A 23,223-nucleotide genomic window follows, 5' to 3' on the forward strand; every position below is an offset into this window, starting at 1 on the left:
ATGAAACAGCATCTAACAACCTGCATATTGCAGTGGAAACAAAAAATGCCCTGGAGGAAGACACTGTACAATCTACACATTCAAGGTTACGTCCAGAAAGGCAAAAGACGAACTACTCAAACATTAAGTCACAAATTCCACAGGATTATTCTTATAGGTTACAAAATTACCATATTACTACTTATGGGTAAAGCATGTCTTGCATATAAAAAGCTGATTAAGAGACACTATGTGGTCATTTGTGCACTCACTCAGAGGTTAACCAGACCAATTAATATAGGTACACACCCACAGTCTAGTATCAAGTGGTCACTGCAAAAGCATTATGACCAAAAAACCCAGGAAGATGATTTTAGCTCTATTAAACACATTTTCACATTCAATTTGTAAAGAGAGAACAATTATTTCTACTTCCTAGTAATACTAGCACAGCAAATATATTTAAGTTGTAAATTTTGGGGAACAAGAATTATGATTCATCTTTTTTTTGTACGGCACATCTAACAAATACCCAAATTGGTTGGAATCTCAGCACAAAACCAAAACAATCCGGTAAATAGGATTAGCCAGCTTCTTATATCCAAGATTATATTCCAATTTAGAACAAGAATGTTTCTATTTCAATATCAGTCTTACACAGTAGTAAATTAGAGAACCTGATATTGCAGCTGGATATTGCAGCAATGTAAATACTTTTAAGGTACATAAGCTGAAATGCATTCCCAGATTTCCCAATCATTATTCAACTACTGTTTATGAATGCATTAATCCTGTCCACTCCAGACTCTCCATACAGTGACACAGAAATGACGAGATGTGTCAAGAAGTTTTGTTGTCATCTAAAATATTCTTATTAAGCATTGTGATAAGCAGGATACTGCTTAACAGACCAATGATTTTATTTGACATGATCCCTTACAGCTAGGAAAGGTGTCCTTCACGAATTACATTGGTAATGCATGTAGGATAATCTCCCACCTTTGTCCACTAATTGAAATCAGCAAAACCAAAACTAGCTTAAAGAAATCAGCAACTTTATTGGAGTATTAAAAAACACACTATCTAGAGAATCTTCCCTTCATCTTAAGTATATGTGGAAACAAAATCCCTTCACAACACTGTTATAAACACAGCCTTATTTGAAGCAGCTCCCTAGACAGACAATTCTCACATCTTTAATTCATACAATAGATTCGGCATATGCCTGTCAGCTAAAATTTAAGGGAGGGAATTCCACTACTCGCATCTCCCTTGACACATAGCCAAAATTTACTTAATACTCAAACTATTCTTATTTTCACATCGAACTGATTTTTGCCGTATTACTTTCAGATATACAAATTTTAACTATAAAATTGCAGAGATGAAACATTACTTAGTCACATCTTAAATTCCTTTCTGAACTAAGTGTTGCTTTGGTTCAGAGTTTGCAGCCACTCCTCTCCAGCCAAGAAATTAGTCCATTGCAATGAAATAATTAGAGATGCAGAAGTCTAAGTGTGTAATATAAATTATATATATTAAAAAAAAAAAAATTGCTTCTACCTATGGAAGCCACAGTACTTTCCTCCATTCTGGTTTTGGGAGAAGGGGAAGACCTTTACAGTTTTAAACCCAGCATGCATTTAACCCACAGCTTTCACTGGTCTCAAACTAATACTACAAACGAATCATGATTTGGAAATTTTTTATTAGAATTCACGCACAACTACATTTGCGTTCTGGCTAAAACAGAACCCAATGTAGTTAAAACAGAATCATGAGACCCGGGTTTCTTAAGGAAATCTAGATTTTATTCCTGGGCTTGGTCTTGTTTTTAAAATTCACAGGGTGCTTGAAGGCTATATGCATTTTTATTTCTAATGCACTTCAGAAGATATTTGTTGAGAGAAGACTGAAGTCTTCCTATATCAGACTTAATTTGTCAGAGTTCCTATTTAAGAAGTAAGTGGAAAGGTAGAATTCCCATTGTTCTGAATGAATTAACATTCCCTTTGCACACTGCTCCCTAGTCACAACCCCACCATCGGCATGTGTACCATTAAGACCCTTACAAGGAACTCCATGCAGGGGGAGGGAGAAGGGTTAAAACATGCACAATGCAGCAACATTTTCAGACATCATTCAAAAAAATAGATCTAGCATACCAATGTTCTAGGAATCTCTTTGGCAGCACAAAATTAGTATGTTCTGGTGATCCAAGACAAAAATAAAGGCAAACACCCCAAGAAGTAGCTGTTTAGACTACTGAAAAGGAACTTCAGAAAACACAGAGCATGGAAATGCCCTTCATACAGGTTAAGTTGCAAGAAATCCAACCTGTCCCAACGAGAACTGATTAAAGCCTCTTCATTGTCAATTACAATCTCTGAATTAACATGAAGGAGCTCACTCACGCTAATAATAATTCACTGTAGACACAAAGTATTTGAAAGCAAAGGGAGAGCTGCATTGTGCAGACAACCCAAGCAGGTTTCCTAAACTTTCAGATAAGCAAGGACAGGAATTACTGTTTGCCAAAGGTATAGTTAATCAGAAGGACACATACCAGCCTTTGCTGCTCCAACAAGAGATCTGCTTCCTCCTTCTCCTTCTTATACAAAATCTCCATTTCTTGTAATCTGAAGATGAAAAAAAGAACAGAAGGAGTTAAAGAGGCCATTATTTTTATGTTTGTGTTACTCTACATGCACAGCCCACTGAATTACAGTTATGAGTCAAAGTTATTCCACTTAAAATGAACTGTTAGTTGTCTATTATAGTACTACAGATGTGAAACTTACTGTAAGTTGCAGTTCAGTCCTTCACCACAAGGTCTATAGGGTTAGTGGCAGCTGTTTATGTGTGATTTTGAAAGGAACTAGAGCACTGAATACTGAAGTAAAAAAATGAAGCTTTCTGAACTTACACAATACGTGGCAGAGATGCTGTGTTGCAGAACCTAGGTTTAGATTTTTCATGGACACTAGCCAAGTAACCTACAGCTGACTCCTCCTTGTTTCAGGTAGAAATTCTGAGTTATTTTGTTACCTTTTCTCCATCTCCTGCTTCATGTCAATGCCCTGCTTCTCCAGAAGCTCCCTCTGAGCAAATGTCCAGTCAACTGGCTCAGAGGGAGTCTCAGCTGACGGTGTTTTCTCTCTTTCTGCTCGTGCTTGTTCTGGATGGTTGAATCTGAAGACATGATTTTTACCCATGATGATACGATTTCCTAAAAATAGGAAGAGAAGTTAACTCTTTCAGGTAAGGATTTTAAAACCATTGAAAAACATCACTGAATGATTCATCCCATTTATCCTGTTGGGTGACAGCATAAGAAAAGATTGCCCTATAAGGATTTCTGTATACATTCAAGTTAACTAGGTGACAAGAAAAAAAACAGAATGCCTGCTTTGTATAGAACAAGCCACTGCTAACAAGAAGCAATGCTCAGAGAGGACGACAGCACCCTGGGGTTCAACCTAATATCCAAGCAGAGTTTAACAAAAATTAAAGGACAAACTTGGAGATTGACCAACAGTTGCAGTAAATAAAACAAATCATTAAATCCCATTCCTCTCCTCTAGTGACAATGCCAAAACATTTGCAGCTTGGAAAACTCTAACAATTTTCAGCCTGGAGAAATCTAACTTCAAGCACTGGAATGCATGGTGCTTTTCTCTAAAATGTGGTTTACATGTACGGATTTTATTGGAGTCCTAATTGGTGGAATTTATGGAAGAATTTTACAGCTTCTTTTACACTAATTTCAGAAGAGCTGAAGAAATCTAATATTATTAAGTCTTTCAGCTAAACCCTAGAGGTATCAGATGTCCACAAATCCTGAGACATGCATGTGATAGAAGATGTAAAATGCCTCTGCTCTTCTAGAGAGTGTACTAATGTAGTTAAAATTTTAAAAAGGTGTTCTAGTAAGTAGATCTCCAAAGTAAGCAAAATTGTCCTTATCAATATACTACTCAAAGACAGGCTCTTAAAGATTTCCAAGAGCATGTCTATATTCTTCTAGTAACTCAGTTATCTAGATGCAGAAGAAAACAACTCTACTTTTTTTTAAAATGAAGTAATTACTAAACAATAAAGTCACGGTATTCAATATGAGCCATATGCAGGCACAGAACAGCAGGAACTGTTCTTCCTTCACTGTCCAGACTTGTACTGAAGTCAGTACACTTGGTTCCATGAAAATACCGTCATATATATACACATTATAACTTGGTGCAAATAATTCAGAGGTGAAGGGGTTTTTGTTTGGTTGATTTTGAGTAGCTTTACCAGTAGGAAAAAAAAAAAGACACAGAAAGCATCATAGCTTAAAAGAGTTAAAACTCATAATTCAGGGAAGTCACTGCCTCCTCTCTAATTCTTCCCCCACATGCCCTTCTAAAGGAATATAGGGGACTGAGTGGGAAATCTAATGAGAGGAAAGAGGAGCTGTTGTACTCTAGCAGAGGGTCGTATCTTAGCTTTGCCAGGAAACTGGGAATTTTCCATCAGCAACTGGCAGTCTGTCTGCTCTGTCTCACTGAGACTGCCACGGGCAACAGACTTGGGCAAGAATGTATTTGAATAATATCAGGGTAAGCAGAAGGACAAGCAGGATGCTGCATGGCAGTGAATATTTTAAGTACACTTGCAGGTAGTGCGGCAAAGAATTAAAAAAACAAAACAAACAAACAAAAACAACCTGCTGCCAAAAGAGGGGTACCAACTTCTGCTTAGAAGCTACACTCCAAAAAAGTAATACTGCTGTCCTTTAACAGCACCCAGCATTCTCTACATAAGATCCAAGTGTCACATATGGATAATTCTTAGAGGGAAAGTCTACAAAAAAATCCATTCTAACATTTCTTACCTGAGCGCAACTGCACAGGCTGCACAACCCTCTTGCCATTAACATAGGTTTCTGATCGTTCACAAGGCTCCAAAGTAACAATAACTAAGAAGAAAACAACATTGATGAATGAGACTTTAGAGCGCATTGCATTGAAACAGAAGTGTGCAATCTTTAGAGGCCTCTCACTTTCTGCCTACCTTCCTACTAACACCAAAACAAGATACAAGTGAATCACTCCTTGATGCCTTGCTGGTTAAAAAAGAAATAATGCCCCATGAGAAAATCAATACTACTGATATCTCCACATATTGCAGTTGAAAATCATTATTTTTTTTGTTTGAATTGTCATGTTGATAGTTAACCAAGACCAGAACTTAACTCTGATATTGACTGCAGCCTGCAATTGGAAGCTATTATCACTTTTTCTTGAGGTAAACTTTCAAATACAGGTATTCCTGGGCCAACTATTAAGTGAGAAGTGAAAGATTCAGCAATACTTCACTAGGAGAAGTAGTTTTTTACCTTCACCATTGTTGTTCCTCTCACTTCGAAAGATACAGTGTTCTTCTTTGATATGAGCCCCACTCAATACAATGTCTTGCCTTCGCTCAGCATCAGCTTGGCCAACCCTGGGTCCAACAGAAGATATTTCAAGAGCAGATCAGACACTTTCTACAACTCTGTGTAGGACAATACAGCTCAGAAATATCCAGGAAAAAGGTCTAAACTATTAAGACTATCCTTCAAGTTCAAAGTTTTGAAATAGTGCTTAATTCTGCATTGAGGAGAACTTATCATCCAATTCATGGTAAATCTGATAACAGCTTGACAAAAAAAAAAAAAGTGTTCTCTCTTAAAACATTTAATTTAAAGAGATAATTGAATTGTTAAACACCTCTGGATTTAATGCATTTCCTTCCCTCTTGTGTACCCCCCTTGTCCCTTTAGCAAAGGAACACACAAATCAAAAAAAAAAAAAAAAGTGACAGGAATTTCCAGTGGTGAATTTCAGCTGGCAGACAGTGGTCATCTCTTCCAATAATCACCATCTGCACTTTAACAAAGGAGCAAAAAAAGGTCAGGAGACTCCTACCGAATAATTTGATGCCACAAGCAGTTTCATCCAGCTTCCAGACAGCAAGAGGTTGTCTGTATCCATGGAACATGAAGATTTATGTCTATTCCAAATCAAATATTTCAGCAATTCTAGATATGGACAACTTAATTTTCAATCCTAATGTTTACAAACTTCTTGCTTACTTACTACTCTACATATTTCTGATGTCAGCTAGGAAGGCTCAAAACTTATAATGATTTCTTAAGCCCTAAGCTATTCTGTTCATCACTGTGCTGAATTCTCTACAAGTTTGATATTCTTTTCAGTAGGACCTGTGCATAATTAGAGTAGTAGCATACCACAGGACCTGTCTGTGTACTCTTCACCATTTGTCCCCCAGGAATACATAAACTAAGCAACCAAACACAGCTTAGTGCGCTGAAGATAGCAAAACTCACCTCTCTTCTTTCAGATGTTTTGACAAGTTTGGGAATAAATTCTGTCTTAAATTCCAAATTTGGTAATTAAATTTCATCTCATATATGTGAATGCAGAATATATTAATCGTGCTGAGGCATTGATAACAGTTTATTTAAACAATCAAGTGAACACTCATCCATATTCCAGTTGCTTTTATCAAGTACTGTGGTTTCCAATCCTCCACCCATCAACATCTCAAAGGCACTTTCAGTAAGTTTTATTACTTTTGTTTCCCTACATTTTAGAAGGGATATCATGCTTTCTTTTGCTGCCCAGGTGTAGTTACAAACTTCCTATACAGCTCAGTGACTGCACACGTGACTTCTAAAGCACAAAACCAATTTAAAAGAAATGCATTTCTGTACTTTCTTCCACCTACAACAATCTCATGCTTCATTAGTACCTGCAAGTTGAATAACTCAAGGCACAGTTGTTACTTAAACTCATGGTGTCTCCAGCATGGGGATTTAAGCAAGCAAAGAGGCAGACTTCAGAGCATATTAGCACCAATCCTCACCTAGTAATACCATCTTTGATGTAGTAAAGCAGACATTCAGACATGAGTGGATCTTCATTAAGGTTTACAAGATGAGGCGTCTGAAAGAACAAAAAAAAAAAAAAAATTAATTAAGAACTGAGGACCTGCTTTCAGCCTTCTTCCCACAGCTGTGGAGGATGTGTATTAACCCAGCAGTTTTGCTACGTATATTGAGGTCATTCCACAATGCTTTTTTTCAAACATAACCTCCTGCAGTACTGAAGAGCATCACAAAATAACAGCAGAAATACAGATCAGATTGCTTAGTTAACTGAAATATCAATCAATAAAAGGAATAAAGGCTTCAGCTGGGAAAAAAAAAAAAAAAAAATAGATACCTGAAAAAAAAAACTAAAGTTTCTGAACCTTTGATAAGGGAAGTCCAGCAGCAGAAAAGGTTACTTCAGTAACATTTTGAAACTGATGTGGAATCAACTTTGGCTTTTCTTGGGCAATACAGGTCAGGTGCTCATTTGGCAAAGTTTGTTAACATCAAAAGAAAATCTAAAGCTACCAACATTCTCTAATACAAACTGCTAAAAAGCTCTTAATCTAAAGTTCCTCTAAATTTAAATCCACTACGGTTACTAAACCAACCTTCTTTGGTGAAAAAACCCCACTGGAATCAGCAAACAAGTCACAAGGCCTTGGTGTGAAAATCTAGCCAGTGAGATAGCAGTAAGCACGAGCACAAAAGAAAAGGCAGAAATGGTTAAACAGAATTAAAAAGAAAGGTGATAGAAGAGAAATAAAACTGTTAATAAGCCACTCGTCCCTTTGTTACCCTCAAATAGATTAAATTTAACAAAAGGAAATAAATTTGGCTACAATTCCTTGGCAACATCGCTTCCATCAACTTACTCTTGATGCAAAAAAGTTTAATTAAGACATGTTAACAGCACTTAGTTTACAGAAGCTCAAAAATTACTGGATGTTCACAATGAAATTTGTCTTTGAAAGAAGTCTGATTGTCAATTGCCCAATGGAAGACTTAGCTAAAAAAAGAAAAGGGGGGAAAAACCAAGACAACTTTTTCACCCCTAAAAATATAGGGGCCATCTAAAACAGCAGCTGAAGATGTCCCATGCCATCATCGCTATTCACTGCATTCAAATCAATATTTAGAGCTGTATAAATCTCTTAAAACAAGAGAAAACTGGAGAGAAACCACATCCCAGACATAGTCAACTGTTGTAACACCACTATGACTTGTACCACTTGGACACTTTGAAAATAATGCTGTACCTTATACATACATCTTTTAGCATCTGAGCTCATTTACTACACTAAATCGAGGTCCGAACGGGTCTTTCACAGGCAACAGAGAGCTTTGTAAGAAATAAAACTCAACAACTTCCAAGACAATGCTAGCAAAACCAACTATTCACTCATTCTGAGATCTGTTATTCATCCACAGACAGTTATGTCTTCAACTTTCTCCTGTACAGCATTCCTCAAGCATGAGCTGAAGGATTTTCCCTGCTCCCATCTTTGATGACAGCACAGGTAATTCAATTTCCACAATCCATTTCAAGAAGTTTCCTGCCATCAAAGGCAAAACTGGTAACACAGCAACAATTGCACAGCATGATACGTTTTAATTTGTGAAGTGGGCTAAGTTAACCTTAAGAGAGTTCAATTTACAGCTCAGCTGGTAAAAACACAGTGCTGTCTTAGTGGCACATGATTCGATATATACTGGTACCTCAGAAGCGTAAAGTCTTTATAAAAAAAAAAAACCTTCAACTTTTTCTCTACATCTACATTTTCACAATAGCAGCTACAGTTACTAGAAGGAGAACTAATAAAACTGGGGTGAAAGGATAGCAAGGAACAGAAGCAGGACAGGACTAGGTCAGGAGTTTTACTTCTCCTAGTATATCCTATATGGGTAAAAATAAATACTATCTATTACCAAAGTAACTACTTAATCCAGCTGGCATTGATACACAAACCTGATCAGCTGAAAATGCACCAAAAGAGTCATCAAAAAGAGCTGAGGGCGTCTGAGGGAAAAACTAAAAGGAGATGAGGATCCATAAGATAAGAGAAAGAAATGTAAAGAACACTCAGTGAATTAGCGCCTTCTTTACAAACCTTAGGCACTTCTCAAGTGGATACTGAAAGCAAACCGCAGTTGTACCTACTCCTAACGTAATAGTCTAACACTACTTTAAGCAAAGAATTACACATCTTAACCAATTCCACTGTACTGTATTTCTACACAATGTCTCTAGATAGGTCCCCATTTAATCTTAGATCAAGTCTGTTAAATACTTGCACATGCACCTTTCAGCTAAAATACTACCCTGTGCTTGTTAAAAAATTTTTGAGAAATAAGAAAGTACGTTCTTTTCCTTGTACTTCTTCAATAATTCTGATTTAACTGCATAGATAGCTTATGTACTATCTTGATCATTTTATATAGCACCCTGTTCATGCACAGTTCTCCTTCTTTTAAATTGCAAAAAATAGAACTATTGACACATATCAAAAGAAATATTCCCCTGCATCCCCCCTTGTTCAGTGGTTCATTAGATTACAATCCCTTTTTTCAAGGGGGTAAAAGGATTAACAAACAAATTCAGGGAAGAGCACCTAAACAAGACTTCAAAACTTTCCTGGGTATCTCAAAGGAGAATAGGTAGAGTACCTGGAGGTCACACACAGCTACTGCAGAAATGGCAACAGTCTAAGAGCAGCAGTTCTGAGTTGCTACCAAATCAACAGATATGCGAGGAGCTGCAAACACTTATTGCAACACAGACTTTTCTAAAGGAAGGTACAAAAAAGTTTAACTATTTTTTGATATCTGAAATCTCCCCATGAACTTTTCACGCTGCTCCTGTTTCATCACTGTTTTAGCTAGAACATGCTTCCCTACTTTAATGACCAATGGAAGCTACAACAGGCAATTCTTTCTGCAGATCCCTAAAAGCATGAAGCACTGTGTTCCATCACTTGCATGAGGAACAGCATCCAACTTCATTGTTATGGGCAAAATAATGCTTAGACGTAGAGTGTTTTGATAGATTCTAACACTAAAGCTATTTACAAAAAGATATTGTAAAAGGAACTTACTACTAAGGGTCCAAACCTCATTCATACTCTTCTGTACCTTACACAAATACAAGACCTTGTGTGAATGGTACCATCTCTTATCACCCTCTCCTCCCAGGTTGATCAGCCTTTTGGAGACATGATGCAATAATTATCAACTTTTTTTACCTTCTTAGGCGAGAAGACTCCGAGTGTTCCTCCATCTTCCCGAATGGCAACTCCCATTTCTGCCAACAATGCCTCCCTGAGAGAAAAACGCAAGATTTTTACCATATTTTACACTTCTAAGGTAAAATAAAGTCTAATGAAAGCGATGTGATGAAATACATTCGACTTTCAACCAGCCTATCCACTGACCATACAGCTAGGACAGTCACCACCTCGTAACATAATAGGACAAGTTTCTAAACTTTAGTCCTAGAGTTTATGGGCCTGCAGAACAGAAATATCAAAAATTTTACAGAGGTTTAATAGTATTTCAGTGCAGTAATGTATCACAAGGTAAGTACATTTTGGAACATTACAGTCATTGCTTCTTTAAGGAAGGTTAAAGTCTGTTCTAAATCTAAATATTTAATTTAGGTACAAGGAGCTACCACTATTCATTAATTTACAAAGACTTAACTGGCTCTTCCTGATCTAATACAGAAAGTACACTCTACCTCTTAAGACATAAAAAGGATTGTATTGGGTCAAACTGTTCATGTAACACAGTCTTCCTGGCTTTGACGAAGTACAACAGTGATGGCAACACAGAAGAATAAGAACATGGCAAATACTGTGATACTTTCCCCAAAGTATCCCCACAGTCTCCCAATTTATTCCTAAGGTATTTCCAAAATTAGTGGTGGCATTTCTTTTAAACAGCTATCCAAAGTGATTTTGTTGGTGGGTTTTGAGGTTTTGTCATCCTTTTTTTTTTTTTTTTTTTTAATTCAACTCCTACCAACATCAACATTGTGTAATGAAGACTTACACAGCTTACCCATGCATTGCAGGAGCTTCCTATTTGTTTCAAATCACCTGTTACCCTTAAAGTCCCTTACCTCTGTCAGTGAATAATCAATCTCTATCCACTTTCCTCGTATACCTCTCATGTTTTTACAGACTGCCTAATCACACTCTTTCCAGGCAAAGATGTTCCCCTTACACCTTTTGTAAGCTTTTAATATTCTAATAAGTAATGCTGTTTGGTCGCACCCACTTTCTGACAACTATTAAGAATCTGTCTTGTTGCTCTAAGACACAACACAAACCAAATCTAGAAAGCTGGAGCTGTTTCATAATTTTAAATACTCTGGTACTAAAAACTTAGTATTTATTGCTTAACTTTGGGGCCAGAATCTTTAGAAAGTAAGAGAATGGTGGGAGAAGAAAGAGATCAGGACTCCACACTGCTTCACAGCAGAAGCCCATATAGCAGCTTTGGATGTTACTTGAATTACAATGATAAACCAACTTGAACTGTAAGAAATATGGGAATACGGCTTTCTCTCAGCATTGCCCCTACTGTTATATGTAACACAAAGCTCAGCAGAATTATCACTAAGCACTAATCTGCTGTTCCATTGCCTCTGATCAGAGTAACGTTGTCCATTTTCCACAGACCATCCACATTTACAGCACTCCCAATTCCTGACCTTTCCATCCTAATGGCCTCAGTTTTCCTCAGCTTCTCTTCCCATGTTTCATTCAGCTCTGCAATGATCTTCTCAGATTCCTGTGTGAAAATCCCAGAAGCTGTTTTACAATTCTTCTCAAAGTTCTTCACACAGTACGCAAAGCAAGTGAAGTTTGTGCTCAGTTCTAGACCTCAAATTAATTTTGGATATAAAAAGTACTCTCAGCACTTCAAAACTCTAAGTTGATTTCATTAATTTTAAAAGGGTAAATAGCCTCAAAGGCAAGCTGAGAAAAGACAACTTCATATCTAACCACAGCCAGACTTTAATTTGAATCACCTAAGTTTTTTTTTCCTTTTTTATATTTTTTAAGATCTTATTTACAGACATCATTCAGCAACTGGATGCCAAGGAACTGCAGAGACCACACTGTTATTTCCATGGCAACAACGGGTTTCTAATAGGAAAGGGATATGCAGTGTGTGTTCCAGTCCATTCCAACCCCTGTGGCAGTGTCTCATGGACAAAACATGAGAATGAAGCGTAGATTCAATACTGCCAGCTCTTCCCACTCATCCACCCATGGAGATTGGGGGGGGGCTTTCATAAAAATTAAGAAATACTTCACTGTAGTGCATTTTTGATGTGGTTCAATTCTATGCAGAATTGAGACAAGGCCGCTATTGTCTGGATAATGCGTGCTATTCTGTGTGCTTCACATTTTAATCTGTGGGGGCTGGGCAAACACAACAGTAGCAGGATTATTCTTCCTCCCTTTTTCAACTTTGGGGTAATTCGGCTTTCTGAAAGCAGAGTGCATTTGCCAGTCAGACTTTGTCCACACTAGTGCTGACCAGGCCTCCTAAAGTCTATACTTATGATCAAATTTTCCATAATTACCACTGCATCAGAGAACCTGTAAACAAGAATCAAGATTTTAATTTATAATTTAGTTGTTGCTCCAGGCCACAATTAAACCTAAATAATCCTAACAGGAAAGGCTGTGCCAGTTTCTACCCCACCACAGTTAGAGTGCCCTTTTTAAGGTGCAAGTGGGTTTCAGGCAACTTCCTACAGAAACAACAGCATACTGAATATATTTATGAAGCAAAGTTCTCCTGGGTTCACTGCTATTTAGCCTTGGAAAAAAACAAAATAATCACCTCCTTAATCTACAGTGTTACCCACCTTCAAACGTTCAATTGCCTCTTCTCCTCCAGGTGTTGACATAATTCTTTCCTGTATACTGGACACAGATGTTAAGCCCACCTGACTACTGAGAGAGCAGGAGGATGGAGATGCAGTGAGGGACCCCATGGAGGCTGTGGAAAAATTGCCAGGACGTTGATTCTCGGAGGCTAGCAAGTATCTATGTTTATTGTTCTGAAAATCTTTCAAATCTGGGAGAGAGACACACAGACAGAGGGAAGGCAGAAAGATGGGGAAAAAGGAAAATAGGAAGAGGGAAGGAAGAGGAAAAAGGAAAGGAAGGAAATACCAGTGTAAGAGGAAAGCATTTAAGCAGCAACAAGACAAGTTTTTTAATTTTTAGATGGCAGTTCTGAAACAAATCTTTTCATATTAGTGTCTACAACATAATAACTCAGTTCAGACTCTGAGGATTATTAGTAAGGGCTGCATCATAAACCATTCTGATCAAAAAAAGCTTGAAAAAATAAATTCAATATTTGCCAACAAAAAAAACCCATCCTATTGCTAACTGAACAATAAACTGAGCACCATGGAGCTCAGACCAGGAGCAGATTCAGTTCCTTATATTAGTGACAGTTTGGGCTGGAGTCTGAATAGACATCAACCCCCTAAATTCAGTAAAACATTCTCTACCAGACTCCTTTAATCTAAAACGATGATTCAGTAAATCTTTATCACAGCAGTGGTTCTGCTGCTGAACCACCCAGACTAGAAGGACAAATAACAACCCCTCCCTAAATTCTCACAGGAGAATATGTAAATCACCTGTCAGTCCATGCTGGGGAAAAGAGAACTCAAGTTCACAATAACATCATTATGTTACTTCATGATGCTCCTTATCTGAAAAATGTAAATCTAAGATACCTGATGAGTGAAATATCTGATAAGGCTCTCCTACTTCAGAAAGTGTTTTAAAGCTTTTTGGTCTTAGTTTAGATGAGGAAGGTCTTAAACCTGTCCGTCCCCCCCCCCCCCCCGCAATGTAATAAGGCAGCTTTTATAGCCTGAAAACCTGGAGGCCTGAAAGATGCCTCCTAGAAAGACAGAAAACAAGGAAAAGGTATATCAATGATTTGAGAACGAATATCCAAAGGCAATTTATTTTAACTTAACTTAGCTTCTCAGATATGCCTGTAAACCATATCCTCAGAATAATCACACACCAAAAAAAAAATCTAACATGGAAATATCAGACAACTAAATAGCTCCGTTTTAATAATTTTGATAATTTTAAATTTTATTTCAAAAACAAATCCTTTAAAATAAGTATCCTTAGGAAAGAAACAGGTCAAACCAGACCTTTCAAGTTATAAACAAGGGCTTCACACTTACAAAAATGAGATGCTCACCCAGACATTGCATAAATTTCCATATCCTCCTACATCTCCTCTACTCTTATCCTGAACAATTCTGCTATTGTCAGCCTTATGCCCTAGTTCACTCCACATTCAACCTGCTGTTTCAGCCTCATGAAACTGATGACTGAATCAAGTCAGTTTGAAAACCACCATCTGCAAATACAGGAAGCAGGGGTGGGAATTTAACAGAAGAAAAGCAGGTTAAGGAAAGGGAATGCCATCGGGATGAGGAAAGCAGGCATGACAGAGCAGGGAGGATGAAGTCTCAAAGGCCAATAAACACATGCACTCCTGAAGATAAAGGAAGTGGCACTTGCAATAGCATTCACAGTTGCTGTGACCACAGAGGACCAAAACCCTCAACATCATGCACACTTCTCCTGGAGGCTGCAGCTTTCACACGGATGGCATATGCACGTGCTGGAAGCAGCATCAGAACATAAGACAAGGCCAGAATGAGTCTTTACACCACCAGTAGCTTTAATTTTAGGAAATTTCAGACAGATCTCTTCCAGTTCATATTGTTTGAGTGAGGGTGAAGAAGACTGACTGAAAGAGTTTAAAAAGTCTACCAACCCAAAAGTTACATAGAATATATGTCTCTTGCAATGGACTACATGTATTTCCCTTTCACAGAAACAAACAGTAGAACAGAAATAAAATGCTATTTGCTGACTGGTTTTAACCCTGTTGAGTTAATCATTTGCAACCAAGCATCTGAGCTCAAATAAGAGACCTTCATCAGTACAAGATGTGCATCTAATTTTTTTTTTTTTTTTTTTTTTAAAGAGACTACACAAAATAAACCAGTCTCAGTCTCCAGGAGGAACTGATAACATTTCATCTTGAGTTAATCAATTGACACATTTAAAATAAAGAAATACTTCTAGGTAGAAAAGAGATGTTAAAAGGCCAGGAAGCAGAAGCCATTTCAACTGAGTAGCTTGAGAAAGAGTTGAGAAAAAGATGTTCTAGTTCAAAGCTAAACTGTTGGCTCTCATGACAAAAGACTAAAGAATTACCATTCTATATTCTGCCAGAAAGCAAGCAATGAACATACGTTGCATTTTAAACTCTGCACTTTTTTTTGACTGTCGACTCAATCTAAGAAATGCTGGTTAAGCTAGTTTCCATGAAACTGCATTGCATTCCACAGTGAGCGTTCTGTCTGGGATTTCCCTGTGAGAAATGCTGGCATGCAAAGCTCAGTTAAAAGCTGACCCAGAGAAAGCAGGTTAAAAAGAGAACCACACAATACACACATTTGCCTCCACTTCCAGAGTATTCATCTCCCATTGGATCAACTGAAAGGAAGCAGGAGGGAAAATACAAGAAGGATCAAAATTGAAGGTTCACTAGCCACAGGAAGGGAAGAGAATACTACTTGATTTTTAAAGAAACAAAACAATTTTCAGTAACACATAGTATTTTCAGTTTTGATTTAGAACCAAAACCCACAGACTGTACCAAGCATGAAAACACCTGCATTTCATTGTCTTCTGGCCCCATTCTCTTGAAAACAAGCAAACAAAAAGGTAAATAAAGGTTACACATCCTTACGCAGTCTGTAACTAAGTCAGGACTTCTGCTTCACAAGCAAATAAGGTCTGACAAATCAGAAACTTTTTTTAATTTATATCTTTTTTGAAGTCAAAGAATCTTTTAATCCACTGGAATACATTCTGTGGTTTTACTGGCATCTCCTTCACTAGGAATTAAATCACTGTTCATATCATAGAAGAACGTAGCAGCTAAAATTTTAGGGGTTTTGCCATGTTTGCAACAAGGACAAGGAAGTAACTTGGGCACAAGTGTGTTCTGGTGCTTTAAGAGGTTGCTGGCAAAGCAAATCAGTACAATACTGCCCTGCCAATCTAACTCAAAATCTTGCCCCAAAAGAATTCATTATTTATTCACAGGCAGCTGTTTGATAGCTAGTTATTTTGAGATGACAAATGATTTGTCACTCAGGACACTGTCTAACAGGAATTAGCCATCATTTTCCTTTCTGAGCAAGGATGGCGTTAAAGGCAGGTATCAACTAATAACATTAACCCTTTAAGGAGGAAGAAAACATGCTTTCTTTCTCAGTATGAAATTAAGTTTCTGTATTTCAACTATCTTCCTTTTATTGGCAGCCAGAGAGAAAGCCCTCCATAACTCACCAGGGCAACTCCTGAATGTGTAAGTTCTATTATACAAAATCATTTCTAAAGTAACAGAAATTCAGTGTCCATGTTTTCCCTTGAGTGTTTGAAGATGGCCTGTCAGCTCTACAGACAATCCTAACATCAGTTGTTTGAAGACACATGACGGTACCATTTCTAAAACCATGTTCAAAATTTAACATCAGCACCTATATTTAACCTCCAAGTTTTAAACCCCTTTCTCTCACAGCCCCAGCTCTCCCTCCTTGGTAAGAGAAACCCACCTCAAGATGGCAAGAGGTCTGTTTAATCCACTTACTGTCAATAATATCTCCCAGCCCTTGAGCACGCAGGAGATCCTTAAGCCTTGTCACCTCCTCCTTCAGCTCACGCACCAGCTTGGCATTGGGATCTTCATTGATAACAGCATTGCATTTAATCTGTTTTGCACGATCAGCATATCTGGAATCAGACCAAAACAATGAAACCTTACAATGAACATATAAATCCTTCTATGCAACACAGGAATGCAGCAATACAGGAGACATATAGGAGACATTTAGCTTTGAGCTGTACATCAGAAAAGAATCCTGATTATATTCAATCATTCATTTGAATTCATATTTAAGACAGGGTATTGCTGCAAAAAAGACAAGTCCTATTCAAGATGGATTAACAATATTTACAACAGACAACACGTTTTTTTCTTTTTTCTTTATTCAGTCCTTTGAAGCCTAAGCTTGACTAATATGCTCTATTTTAGGGACTGTACTGGAAAAGAATATTTGAATATGAGAAAATGAGTTTGATTTTTCAAGCTAGGAGTAGGCAATAAATGCCTAGTTCTCTATTCACATACAATAGATTGGTTTTCCTCTTTCAGGGTGAGTTCTTGCCAGTATGGTCGTCTTCCCCCAGATTTTGTCAAAACATAACAACACAAAGGTTTGAAGGATAGAATGTGGCCATTAGAGCTAACAGCTACCCATATCCATCTCAGATAAAAAGAAAGTACCTTAAAGTGCTCAAAGTTTCATCGTAGTTTATGTCTGCTGGGCTCAAAGCAGCAACCATCGCGGTTCTGGAGTTACCACCTATAATGAACAGGCAAAATTTCAGATGAAACTACAGTGCACAATCTAGGCACTAATTGCTTACTAAATACCAGTATTTTCAATAAATTATAGAGTTCAACTATATTCTACATTACTAAAGAACATTAAAGAAATCATAGGAAAGAGAGTTGTATCTTTAATAGAAGGTCGAACTACATGACTCAGATGTGACTACTAAAAATGTTTAACCTCATACTTGATACAAATTCAGGTTAAGGAAGTTCAAAGCAGTCAGAAAATGTAGTTAGAATTTCTTTCCATATTGGCATGGGGAAATCAGCCATACCTAGATTTTCTCGAAGAAGCCATGTTAGTACAGAATCCCTGTACGGTATGAAGTCTGTCTTCTTCTTTTTTTTACTCTACAAAGAAAGAACATACTACTGAAAAATAAAACACTGAATGGAAAAACATTATTTAAGACATAAAAATCACAGTATAGGTATCAAGAGAACCATGACAGCATACACATGCTATCTAAACAGAAGGGTGGCTCATCCTCAGTTGTACAAGTGATTGCTGAGTTAACTACTAGATAACATGCAACATATTCAAACATCTAAACAGATGATAAGCAGTCCAGGGAATTCCCTTGATGCACTACCTTCAGAAAGGTTTTTCTGTGTATGAATAATATCTTCCTGAGATATAAATTCTCTGTTCCAACACCATTCCAAGAGGATTTAGGCAGTAAGCCCTCAGTCACTCAGAAGATTCACTTTTCCTTTGCTAGAAAAGTTATGTCTTTTTAGAGCAGTCAAAAGTCTATTACAAGACTGTACAGCTAAAGAGATACAGGTGTACACGTCAAAGGACAACTACCCAATCTTCTGTTTCTGTAAGGAATTATTAGAAAAATTGAGGACAGAAAAGCTAAAAGTACTCGGACACTGAAATTAGAAGTCTGAATAGAAAGAAGGTGGTTTGTGGGGTGGGTTTTTTTTTGTGGTTTTTTTTTTTTTCTTTTTTAAAAGACAAAAACTTCAGAGAGACTACTCAAACCAAAGCACAAGGCCACAAGACAAGTGCCCAAGTATCTAAGTACTTTCTCCCAAAATCAGTAGTGACAAATGTACAACTTCCATAGAAGAGAGGAGGGCCTTCTCAGCACGTTTAGCAGACTGCCCTCCGAATTTTGTTGTAAAGGCTTTCCCTAGCTTCATTATGTGGTCTAAAAGAAACAGTGATTAACTTCAAAAGTTCTGTAATAGAATGTGAATCTTGACTCATCCATTTACTTACACAAACAGCAGGCAAACATCTTGCTTCAAGAGATACCAAAAGTTTAATTCCACACAACATTTAACATGGGATATGGCTTTGCAATAAAAGGCCCAATTATAATTTGTGCAAAATTCCTCTTAACACTCAACAGGTGCTTAAAATGTGAGTGTTAGTTTTACAATAGTTCTATTGTCCCTTGTCAAAGGTGAATAACCTTACAATGGACAAGTAAAAGTACTAAGGGCAGTTAAGAACCAGATGCTAAAGCTGAAAACTACAATTGTCTACTGCCTACAATTTGTCATTCAGGGTACAAGAAAAAAGCATTGAGGATACATGAAAGCAAAGACAAAGTTATCCACACTAAAATTAAATATTCCTAAGATAAGTCACCAAATCAGGAGCAGGAATGTAACAAGAGTATATTCCTAAATACGTACTTAAACGTATACTTTTCATTAATTTATCCTCAATCTTAAAACATTTTTAAGTTTTAGTACTGATAATTCTCAGGCTTCATGACTATAGTTTATAGACATTGGAATTTCTCAAATATGTGACATAAAAGATCCCTGCTCTTTGATTCCAAAGTGAAGAGAATAAAATCTTATACTCAGGCAAAAAAGACAACATCCACTACTACTCAGACCATCATACCTTGTTGGTGCAGTTATCCTAAGTAGAAAGCATTAAAGAAAGAGGAATAAGATAGATGAGCTTCTTAACAGAGCTTTATATATAGTTTCCATGTTAGGTTGGATAGTATTTTCTTTTCTTGAGAAGCCCAATGAATGAGAATAGTTTTCATTTTAAAAAAATATACTCTAAAAAGCACTTAAGTATATTTAACCTGTCCAAGCTGTTGAGAATTCATTTTTAAAAGTAACAGCAATAATTTACCTGTGATTTTTTAAATAGTAGTTGAGTATAAAAGACAAAGTACTTTTCTAAACCTACAACATTATGTTTGGATCAACATATGCTCACTCAACTCAAGCACATTATTAAGTCTTGCCATTGCAAAAAAATCCAGCGATAATCAAATTATGACACTAGTATTTCTAAAGTTTTTAACAACTAAGCTGCAGTTGGTTTTCTAAAATTATTCTCTCAAATAAAAATACAGTTACTGCTCTGAAGAACTAAAAGCTTGCTACAGGAACATGTCTTCTACACACACGCAGGCTTCTTTTGCAAGACTTCACAGCTAAATAAACCAATGCTTCAATCTATCAACAAATGAAGTTTCTAACAGCCTGCATGACATAAACAGAACGCCATCAAAACTATTCATCTGCTAAAATACACACACCTAATTTGGCTGAGAATGCTAGGCCAAGAACAGTGAATGATTCTGCTGTACTCCACTGTTTTTACTGTCTCAGTTTCACTAGTTATGGAAAGGTTGTTGCAGGTAAATGCTGTACTTACCACTTCAGCCAATGCTGAAATAACTTTGCCCAGAGTTGTGAGAGACTTGTTTATATTTGCTCCTTCCTGAGAAAACAGAATCCAGTATTATATAGTAATTAAAACTGTTTAATCATGAACCTTTGTAGACTAAACAAGCCAAACGTCACATCCACGATGAGAGGGGAAAAAAAGTCTTCAGTTCTGCAACTAGTTTTCCCATACTTATAATAGTAATCCTTTATTTTCCTTATTATTTGTCAAGCGAAGACTGCACATGCTTGTGCACAAACTTCCCTTTCTTTCCCCACACATCAGTGGCTCAATACCTTTAATCGAGTTCCTTTGGCACCAGTTGAATCAGCCCGCTCACTCCCAGCTAGATCCACAAGGCTAATCTTGCTGACCTGAAGAGAGAAAGCACATTAACAATGAGAACTAGCTCTTGGTGAACTACAGTAAGAACAAAACTTCAAAGAATTCTATGGTATGAGAAGAACTATACCGTCTTAAAAAAAAAAAAAAAATCACTGTAGTGTGCTTAAAACTACAGCCAAACAAAGTTTTCACAGGCAATTAGCCCGATGCTGTTATCTTATGAATCAGTGCCTGGAATTATGCTCTGTTTTACATATCACTACACTCTACTTAAAAAGAGAGAATGAGGTCTCACATGAACAGAGCAGAACAGAAGTCAAAAGAAATTGTTACTACTAGAGACAACACAGGAATCTCAAAAGATGAACAAACTTAAAGTTTCATCCTGACTCTAGTGATACCGACAAAGCACAGGCCTAACCAAAGCTACAGACTGCATGTCAGTTAACATGAACATTACCTGTATTTCAGCTACTTTTGCACGCAGAGCCTCTATTTCAGAGTAATAAAAGCCAGAAAACTGTTCCATGCTAAATAGTGTACCTCCTTCTAACATGCAAATTCCAGGAAGTGCCTAAGTCTCACTCAGCCCAATTCCTGTGCCCAAAGAAAAGCACTAAGGATGCAAATATTTTGCACTGACAAGCAAAACCACAGAAAGTTCTGGGAACAAGATTCGGGAAGATTAACTACTTCTATTTCATATATCACTCCCCATAGAACCTAGTCCTTAAGGCCGTATTTTCCCTCATCTATATATTCTCCTCCTGCATGTATTCTCCATCTAGTTGTTTTTAGAATTACAAACAAAATCCCATAAGAAATAAAAGGGCTCTGGTAAGGCACACATCAAGTTCACCCTTAAACAAAACATCAGAAAAAACAATTAATCCTCATTTCCTCACCATACAGCCAATTGTCATGGTTTGAACCCAGCCATCACTGCAGAGAAGATTTGTGAAAAACAGTCAGAAAGCCACTTATCTGTAACATACCTTCTCTGTGGAAAGATCAGTTTCTGTGTCATGTTTCTTCTGAGTAAAAACAATTGTAAACACAGCATGAGAGCGGCTGCTGGTTTCATTCATGTTGGTAGCTGCCACAGTCCTACAATATGAACAGACATAGAAATGTTTAGAAACCAGTAGCCTCTATGCTGCAGGTATAACTACCTGCAGGGCTGAATGCAGCTGTAGAGGAATGAGATCAAGAGGCAGTACAGTTGGTGTTCTTGCCCTGTAACCAAAAACCAAGCCACACCAAATAGCATTAACAAACCCTTTGATTGTTCACTCCTGAATTACTCCCATCTTAATCACATCTTAAACAGAGCTTCCTCAATCTGTGTACTCAATAAACTACCTTACACGACAACACCCGAGAAAACATGAGTGGCATTTATGTCAGTCCTTCCCACACGTTGTTAAATGGAGCCTAGAGCTGACATGAAAACAACTACTAATGAACCAGAACCTAAAGCTAGAATGCCAACTTCAGTCCTGACCACCTGAATGAATGAAAGAAAAGACTGTGTTCACATGTTTATTTATACCAATATAGTGATACAGTACACAACGAAGGCAGAACTAAAATCCAGCATAATTATTTACATACTTCATCTCAACCCATCACAAGCTTTAAATAGCTATACAGAGACTGCAGCACTATTTCATCACAGGAATCACTTTCAGCCTTTTAATAGCACTGATCAGTGCATATTTCAACAATACATGTGACATGAGTTTTTTTAAAAGCGCTAGTGCATCACAGAAGATACTTTAAATTTGCTGCTATATGACATATATCCCCACAACAGAGATAAAAATATATAACGTGCTACCAGCACTAACCTGGCTTTGTTCCCAGCATCCATGAGGTCTGCAATGTCTGTGTAAGACGTGACGGCTAACTTGGACAGATCTTCCACATACGGTCCAAGCAGAGGATGTTCTCGCACTCGCAAATTCCCTTTGTTCTTCGGGTTCAACAAGTCTCTGACTCTCTCACAGTAAATCTCCATGTAACTCACCTGAAAACAGGAATTTGCATGGACAATTTAGTGTTTCTTAAGCCTTCCTCTGCAAGCAGCTCTGCAGCATTTCAGAGAGCCACTGGTAGAAACTCCCCCAGTCCAAAATAGGAAAGCTGTAGGCGGATGTCTGAGTTCATTTAACAGCTTGAGACAATGGCAGAAGGGAAGAAGAGTCACTAGTCTCACACATCAGATCTCCAACACAAGCTGCAGGCCTTGCATCTATATACGGATCCCTCAGCCATTTCCAAAACCACTGGTGTTTAATTAAGAATTATACACTTGAGTTCACAATCATCTTAACAGCTTTAATATGACACAGCAGCAAAACTATCTGAAGAGGCAAACAAGAGAGATGGCAAAAGGAGTCTGCTTACAAGGAATCTCTTATGAACCTCCAAAGCAAACTTTAGAAGGAAAAAAAAAAAATTTTATTTGTATGCAGAAACAGCTTTTGATTCTAAGCTGTACCCACGTCCTGCTGTATTCCTGAGTCATCAGTACAATCATTCAAACTATGGTAATCTTAAATCTGCACCCTTTGAAATAAATTATAAAGCTAAGATTATTTTTAAACGCATTCTTTCGTTTTTCTCATGGCACTAGGATTATGTCAGCTGACCAGGCACTTAGCAGCTGCAGCAGTCAAAATGTTAAATATTAAAAGAGACAGTAAGTCATTCACTTTCATTCTGTGGAAAGATTATAGATGTAAGCAGCAATTTAAAAAATGTAGAGATTTAAGATCTTTTT

General features: G+C 37.4%; 1 protein-coding gene across 28 annotated transcripts in view; it reads right to left on the bottom strand.

The window, feature by feature from the left end:
- The window catches only part of KIF1B (kinesin family member 1B), a 97,091-nt gene that overhangs the window by 45,858 nt on the left and 28,010 nt on the right, over window positions 1–23,223 (bottom strand). For 7 of the 28 annotated variants that reach the window (XM_033007685.2, XM_042794193.1, XM_042794204.1 and 4 more), the window contains exons 6-24: window positions 22,289–22,467; window positions 21,434–21,545; window positions 20,390–20,467; window positions 20,082–20,147; window positions 19,308–19,325; window positions 17,713–17,788; window positions 17,327–17,405; window positions 16,631–16,773; window positions 15,427–15,468; window positions 12,783–12,994; window positions 11,613–11,692; window positions 10,141–10,216; window positions 8,868–8,930; window positions 7,510–7,572; window positions 6,892–6,971; window positions 5,360–5,466; window positions 4,856–4,939; window positions 3,031–3,211; window positions 2,549–2,621 (exon numbers count right to left, since the gene is read on the bottom strand). In XM_033007685.2, the coding sequence (XP_032863576.2) occupies window positions 2,549–2,621; window positions 3,031–3,211; window positions 4,856–4,939; window positions 5,360–5,466; window positions 6,892–6,971; window positions 7,510–7,572; window positions 8,868–8,930; window positions 10,141–10,216; window positions 11,613–11,692; window positions 12,783–12,994; window positions 15,427–15,468; window positions 16,631–16,773; window positions 17,327–17,405; window positions 17,713–17,788; window positions 19,308–19,325; window positions 20,082–20,147; window positions 20,390–20,467; window positions 21,434–21,545; window positions 22,289–22,467 (1,812 nt within the window). The remainder of the gene's footprint in view (window positions 1–2,548; window positions 2,622–3,030; window positions 3,212–4,855; window positions 4,940–5,359; window positions 5,467–6,891; window positions 6,972–7,509; window positions 7,573–8,867; window positions 8,931–10,140; window positions 10,217–11,612; window positions 11,693–12,782; window positions 12,995–15,426; window positions 15,469–16,630; window positions 16,774–17,326; window positions 17,406–17,712; window positions 17,789–19,307; window positions 19,326–20,081; window positions 20,148–20,389; window positions 20,468–21,433; window positions 21,546–22,288; window positions 22,468–23,223) is intronic. The other 21 variants (XM_042794210.1, XM_042794213.1, XM_042794203.1 and 18 more) reach the window with 10 other exon arrangements.

Source organism: Tyto alba, unplaced genomic scaffold (assembly GCF_018691265.1).
Source record: "Tyto alba isolate M040663 unplaced genomic scaffold, T.alba_DEE_v4.0 Super-Scaffold_20000042, whole genome shotgun sequence".
In the NCBI taxonomy this organism is placed as follows: domain Eukaryota; kingdom Metazoa; phylum Chordata; class Aves; order Strigiformes; family Tytonidae; genus Tyto; species Tyto alba.